Source organism: Schistosoma mansoni, chromosome 1 (assembly GCF_000237925.1).
Source record: "Schistosoma mansoni strain Puerto Rico chromosome 1, complete genome".
Classification (NCBI taxonomy): Eukaryota; Metazoa; Platyhelminthes; class Trematoda; order Strigeidida; family Schistosomatidae; genus Schistosoma; species Schistosoma mansoni.
In genome coordinates this window covers 28,879,780-28,887,668 of record NC_031495.1, presented here as the reverse complement: position 1 = coordinate 28,887,668, position 7,889 = coordinate 28,879,780, and the positions used below count along the sequence as shown (strand labels likewise).

The window sequence follows — 7,889 nt, the reverse complement described above, 5'->3', positions numbered from 1 at the left end:
ATCACCTGTTAGCTTTTATTTGTTGTGTTATTCCTTGTTACAAGATGGTATTATTAGTCCTAAACCCAATCCTCTTCCGTTACCTGGGCCTAAGGCAGGCAGTATCCTCAGAGGGGCTGCTGACAGTTATTCGATACTCCACAGTTCTAAAGATTATAATAATCAAATTTCTTTTTTTTCTTTTCAAAAGACGACAAACCTTTAGAAAACAGTAATTCAATCAAGGAAATAAATCTAGAGGAATGAAAATTTATTTCATTTTATTAATAGTTTTATATCTGTCTGTATTATCTTCTGGACATATGGACGATGATATTTATCAGTCAGAACATGGGCTCTATCTTACATATCCTTACATGTCAGATGATCATATGATAGATTTTCTGGATAGTAAAGCGAAACACTCTGCGCTTGGTAAGTTTCGATTTGACAATGAAATGTAGTAATTTTTTCACGTTCGAATAAATAAATCATTTCAAAGTCTTTTATTGTAGGTACTGATAAAAATCTTGAATATGGTGCAAATGTCCACTCATATTAATTTAAAAAAGGGTTACTAAGCAATTTTGCTGACTTTCTATTTGAACTCATTATGTTCTATAGGTTTAACGATGATACAGTTAAGCCATTTTGTCTTTAGACAAATCGTGATTTTAATTGTTAGAATGAATTTATTTAACATTCCAACTTTGTCACACATGATCGTTAGTAGTCATGTAGCAGATAGAACTACAGCATTTATAATAAGTTATCGGATACCTTTAAATTTTCAGATTATTGTTGGCTCTGGTCTCTTGCTTAAGACTAAAGTTATGAGGATTCGAGCTAACTCATCTAGTCCCTGTATTTAAAAGAAGCCTATAATACCTCTGTCTCTTCCCTGACTAGAGGAAACATAACAGAAGATATTACTTATTCCTTCCACTACCCGTTTGTATCTTTTCATTGTTTAGGTGATTATACACATATTTCTCACCACGTAATTTTTAATACCTATTATTTGTTTTTTCAAGCTTTGACCTACTTCCTGTTCAAGTAAATTTAGACACATTGTCAGGTTATTTATTATTATCTGTCACCCTACTATCACTATGTATTAGTTATTTATTATGATTAGTTACTCAGTCCATCTTCATAGTCAATTTGCCTTGATTGGCTTTTGCACATAAATATTATTGTGAATGAAAGTTTGATTAAAAGCAAGATTGATCGTTTATATGAGTTTTCCATATTCACTTCATTACATCTAATGCACAGAAAGATTTAAGCACATATTTATTGAAACCATCAACATCTTTCTCGGGAAACCGAATCTCCGTGTTCACAGTAACTTATTACAATCGATCTCGCTAGCTTCACTGTCAAACCAACCACAGTTATAATCAACTTACTCTTATATCTATATCACCAATATGCATCTATTTGATTTTAATTAACTTTGTTTCCATTTCTGTTTTAACCAAATGTTTTGAACTAACTTAATGAAAAAGTAATCTGTTAACTTAATAACATTTCCTTAAACAGATATCAATACCAAGGTTGGACTTGATAGTTTCAAATAAATTGAGCATTGGGTAGAAAGTTAGTAGCAAATATATTTTTTTGTTATATCCCAATAAGTAGAAAATTGTATTTCTGACGTTTCATGACTTAATGTAAGATACTTCTTCAGAGCAAATAAAATAGCCAGATTAAGTTAACACAAGTTTAGATAGTAAAAAGGAAACAATGAAGAATATTTTTAGTACAGTCAAAACCATGATACGTCTGAATATGTCAGTGCCAAGTTATTCTTGATCCACGTGAATTTGTATGACATGTCATTGTATTAATTTGTGCGTCTGAAGATGGGTATGAAAAATGTATGTATTTGTAACATGAAGTAGTGAGGTTGAAATTATGTGCGTGCGTATGTGTGTAGCTTGTGTAGAAAATAAATAGTGTCAAATGTTGTTGTTTGAATAAACAGTCCAGGTTGGATAAATATCCAGGCCTTCTTTACTATTGAGGGCAGAGGGATTTAGCATTCTATGAAACTCTCCGACTACTCGCCTCTCTTTGGAAAAACCTTTTAGAATTATTTTGATGTCTCTAACATCAATTTGGTGATTGATGAAAATAGCATGTACCGCTATTGCTGATTGTTATTATCCCGAAGATAATTATGAGTGGTACCTTTTGAGAACTATTTATGGACCAATACTATGTGTATATTTTTATCGTATAAATATTAAACAACCAAAATATTCATATTCATGTCCCTCTTATTATGAGCCTTATTTTGACCTATGAACTATTATTATACGATTTACCATTCTTGAGTTATCCCTAGTCTACTAATTACTGTTCCCTCTACTCACAGCCACATTTGGCTAAATCTTGTACAAATGTTGTTTCCTATTTCATGATACGATGTGGTCTGTCTGATTGGTATATAAACCCAGTATGTTTGAAATAAATGATTCATATTGCAGAGGCTGTTATTGGTGTTCTGGACTTAATATACTGGGCTAGGCGGGAAGCAGGACCGATAAGGACTGTAGACTGCTCGTACGGGTTTTGTGTGTCATTGGTCGGAAAGATGATTCACTGCTCTCTAATTAGTGGTATTACCACGTTATATATACAAACAGGACACACAGGCCAAAAGATATAACTCTGATTTAATCTGTAAATTGGCCAAATCTACCAGATTATTAAGAGGTCTTTTTGTGTAACATATATGTCCGAAATAAGCCACTGTGTATATATAAATGTCATGAAATGAAACATCACTATTGTTATTTGTTGTTAAATATCACTGATATTTTCACCTGTTTTCTTTTCATTTACATGTTCAATGAATGCTCGTTGTTTCTGTGTCCAATGATTGGGTATCCAAGAAACTAAACAAAGATGGTATCCAAATAATCTAGAAAATTTAGATAAGAACAAGGTGTTTTATGTCCATCGTAGACGATTCACTCGTCCATATGGTCGATAAGTACAAACAGAAATGAAGAATAAATGAAAATCAGATCAGAAATTGTTATTTAGTTCTTTTTTTATGAAAAATGAAATATGTTAGTGGATTTTCTTCGTAAATTCAGTTGAAGATGCTGTGTATTTATTATAATGAAATAAAATGTTGATTCATTCAAGATTTGCATTTTGGAAAAATATAAACTTTTAGTAGTTATTCATAAATAATAATATATAATATTCATAAATAATGCTTACTTACGCTTGTTACCCCTCGTTGAGAAGCATAGGCTGCACACCAGCATTCTCCATCCAGCCCTGTCCTGGGCAATCCTTTCCAGTTCCTTCCAGTTAACATTCATCCTTTTCATATCTGCTTCTATTTCCCGGAGTAATGTGTTCTTTGGCCTTCCTCTTCCCCGCTTCCCTTTAGGATTCCAAGTTAGGGCTTGCCTCATGATGCAGTTTGGTGATTTCCTCAGTGTATTTCCTATCCACTTCTAACGTCTTTTCCTAATTTCCTCTTCAGCTAGAAGCTGGCTTGTCCTTTCCCACAGAAGGCTGTTGCTGATGATATCCGGCCAATGGATGTTCAGTATTTTGCGTAGACATCTGTTTACAAATACTTGTACCTTCTTAATGATGGTTGTGGTAGTTCTCCAAGTTTCAGCTCCATACAGTAGAACTGTCTTGACGTTCGTATTGAAGATTCTCACTTTGATATTGATTAACAGTTGTTTTGAGTCCCAAATGCTCTTCAATTGTAAGAATGCTGCCTTTGCCTCGCCAACCCTCGCCTTTACATCTGCGTCCTCCTTGTTCACCAATGATGCCACTCAGATACGTGAACGTTTCCACCTCTTCTAGAGCTTCTCCGTCAAGTGTGACTGAGTTGGTTTTAGCTGTGTTATATTCGATTATCTTGCTTTTTCCTTTGTGTATACTGAGGCCTACTGATGCAGAGGCTGCTGCTACTGTGGTTATCTTGACCTTCATTTGTTGATGTGTATGGGATAGAAGAGCTAGGTCATCTGCGAAGTCCAAATCATCTAATTGATTCAGATATGTCCATTGTATTCCGTGCTTCCCCTTAGACGTGGAAGTCTTCATAATCCAGTCAAACACCAGAAGAAAGAGCAGGGGAGAGAGTAGACAGCCTTGTCTGACTCCGGTCCTTACTTGGAATGCATCTGTCAGCTGTCCTCCATGCATAACTATGCAGTGTAGTCCGTTGTATGAATTCCGGTTAATGTTGACAATCTTCTCAGGAACTCCATAGTGTCGAAGAAGGGCCCGTAAAATCCTCCTATCCAAGCTGTAAAACGCTTTCCCATAGCCAATGAAGTTAGCGTTTAGTGACAAGTTCCATTCATTCGATTGTTGAACGATGATCAGTAGTGTTGCGATTTGGTCTGTGCACGAGTGATCCTTAAGGAATCCAGCTTCTTGATCTCGAAGTTGGATGTCTACTGAATCATTCATCCGGTTAAAAAAACTCTGTTGAAAACGTTTCCTGGTATTGATAGTATTGTGATGTCTTTATAATTCTCATGTTTGCTTTGATCTCCTTTCTTTGGTATCTTGATGAGATATTCCTCATACCAGTCTGTCGGCACTTGTCCTGCTTTTCAAATCTTCCTAAATAGAACATGGAACATGTTTGCAGTTGCTTGTACATCTTATATCAGGAATTCGCCTGCTTTATTATCGGGTCCTGCTGCTTTTCCACTCTTGATTTGTTTGATGACCATCCTGATTTCTTTGACCGTTTGTGGATTGGCATCTGTAGGAAGGTATGTAGTTGTTGTTTCAATATCCTCCTGGTTCACTGAAGCTGGTTTAACATATCTCCCTACAAGTTTCTTCGTTCTGCCATACAGTTTTTTTATATTTCTTTCTCTCACAGCTTTCTCCGGCGCCGTTGCTAGTTCTTCCACTTATTTCTGCTGTCGGCATTAATGCTCTTCTTCACTTCCTTGTTTGCTTATGTCTATTTAACTTGTGCCTTGACTTTCTCTGCTCGTGATCGACTGTTGTTAATTGTCATCTCCTTGTTCTTCCTTTCTTCAATCTTGTGTTGGGTTTCCATAGAGATTCACTCCTTATGATGATGCTTCTTGAGACCCAGAACCTCCTGACACATTGGAGTTAATGCTTCTTTGATCTACTTCCTATTGTCCTCCACACTAGTTTCTTGTTCTTTCAGTAGATCCTGTAAAGCTTGTAACCTGTTGTTGAAAGTTATTTTGAATTGGTTGAGTTTGTCAGTATGTAGAAGGAAGGGTGTACTGAACCTTTGTAATGCTGCTTCCACAGTTTTCTAGTGTTTTTTTAGCTTCAGTTTCATCTTGGCCACAACTAGGTGTAATCTGAAGCTATGTCAGTTCCACTCCCTCATGGTTGTCACATCTTCCATTGTCCTTAGGAATTTTTTGTTGATACAAATATGATCTATCTGTTTCTCTATGATGTGGTGCGGTGAGATCTATGTAGCTTTTTGTATGCATGTATGTGGCATTACTGTGCTCCTATAACCAATTTGTTGACTGCACATAGATTTGCAAATCTCTCCCCATTTCCATTTCTCTCTCCCAGTCCATTATACTTTCATATCCTGTGTTGTCCATTCCGACTTAAGCGTTTAGATCTCCCATCAGGGTGTTGAGGTACTTTCTTGGGCACTTTGCTATGATTGATTACAGCCTTGAGTAGAAATGATCTTCATTGTCATCGCTGCTATCATTGGTGGGTACATAACATTAAATGACATTCATTGTGATTCCCTCCTTCTTTGTTTTGAATGATTCCTTGATTATCCTGGGTCCATTAGATTCCCATCCTACAAGTGCATTTCGTGCTTCTTTGGACAGAATTAGAGCAACTCCTAGAGTGTGTGGAGCAATTTCCCCTTCGTGACCGGAGTACAGCAGCATCTCTCCCGTATCTAACCTTTGCTGTCCAGCTTGGGTTCGATGGGTTTCGCTGATTCAAAGTACTGCCAATTTGTATCTTCTCATTTTTGTTGCTATTTGATTGATCTTCCTGATATCCCAAATTGTCCGGAAGTTCCATGTACCTATAAAAATTGTTACTCTTGTTGTTAGAAGGGGCATCGGCCCCGTGACTTCCGAAAAATCTCATCTTTCATCATGAGGCGTCATAATTCTTCCTTCGACTCCCAGGGCAAAGATTAAATGGTTTAATATGTTTAATCTGGTAGGCGTTTTCTCAGCAAGATTTTCTTCTATGGGATGGGGTTGCCAAACCCATGCACAACCTACATTCTTTACCCGGGCTTGAGACCAGTAGAAACTCTGGAAGAGATACAGGCGGAGTTATCCAAGCATATATTGGTGAAGAATTCATACCTGCATTTAAGAAGTTAATATATGTTCAATGATTTGTACAAAAGGAAAACTAAATTTTGCATCAAAATAACAATCCAGAACTGTGAAAAAGTAGAATATTGAACTATTTGTCAACGGTAACACATACGGAGAATAAATAGGTATTAGAATAATATAAAGGTTTATTGAAAAATGACAATAAAATTGTTATATTTATATATATATATATAATATCATATTCCAGTGAAGTCAAAGTTTTTTTAGGATTTGAAGAGATACTGTAATCGAGAATAATGAAATGTACCATGGACATATCCACAAATTTCTACTTCACCATTATTAGGAAATATCGTTAGTTGTTATAGATATCTATTCATTATGAAGGAACGATGATATTTGATCACTGAATAACAGTCTTATTCGAAACCATCTTACACTATTATGAATACTTCGAAAATCTGCCCACTAAAGACGTAAACCACTGGTAACACTGATTTGTAATTTGAAAATTCGCATCACTCTAAAATACTATGTCAACATCTATTCTAATTCCCTAGTGAATTAAAAGACGAATTTCATTTAGAAAAGCATGAATAGCTTTATTTATTGTTTAATTTTTCTTATTACATTGTGTTGACAAGCTGTCGAAACTGTACTCCTACTCGTTGATTTCTTGATCCACATCCATATGAGTGTGTTTGGTTATTTGGATCCCGAACATTTGCCATCACATTTACAGGTGCCAGAGGTGCAGTTACAGCTCGATCCGCAACCACATTTTCCTTCACAGCAGTCTTCAATAAATAAAATATTCAACCAATCATTTAGTACAAGAATTTCGATCAAATGAATTACAAAACTTCATGAAAAATCAATGTTATAATGTCCAACTATTTCGAAATAATCTTATCCCTCAGTCAGCATGGAATATAGTCAAACCGTCCAGTAAATAAGTTAAGGTATCGCTTTCCCCACACAATATTGAACCTCAAATGAATAACTAATGTTAAACACCCTATACACATATAGTGTGTTGAGTTTGTTGTAATTATAATAATATTGGTAGTAATCACAATAGGTTTTTTATAGGTTGATATGGAAACTACTGATCAATGGGTGAGTAAACACAATGAGAATGTTGACAATCAGTGCTTCACTCCCATCTGGCAACTATCCATACTTCCTCCTCTCCTCTACTACTGCTCTAGATGGTATGAGAAAATTTTCATGAAAATTGTCATAAGTGGTAGGAATCGATTAGGAGTAGTTCCATATGCGAAACTTCATCATCTATTATACACTGCGTTTGGAATACAGAGAAGAAAACATATTATCTACTATGGCTAACATTGTCATTACTAACACGTTCAAATCCTGAGTAAAATCTAGGATCAGCAGTCCCATTCTCATAGTCATCACCATTAAACACATTACAATATGCAATATTGTATATACTTACCAGACATTGTATTAGCTCAAATGTACGAAATTGTACAACATATATGACACGTTCATTCTCATTTATATACTATTCCTTCAATATTTCACATAAAATCAGTTCATTTTCACATTTTTGTGAAT

The 7,889-nt window shown here is 35.4% G+C and overlaps 1 protein-coding gene across 1 annotated transcript; it reads left to right on the top strand.

Moving 5' to 3' along the window:
- Positions 1-242: 242 nt before the first annotated feature.
- Smp_200530 (uncharacterized protein) lies at positions 243-2,983 on the top strand (the record flags this gene model as incomplete). The annotated part of the gene is made up of 2 exons (XM_018793947.1): positions 243-414; positions 2,883-2,983. The coding sequence occupies 2 exons, from the start codon at positions 243-245 to the stop codon at positions 2,981-2,983; spliced, it is 273 nt and encodes a 90-aa protein (XP_018648408.1).
- Positions 2,984-7,889: the final 4,906 nt, after the last annotated feature.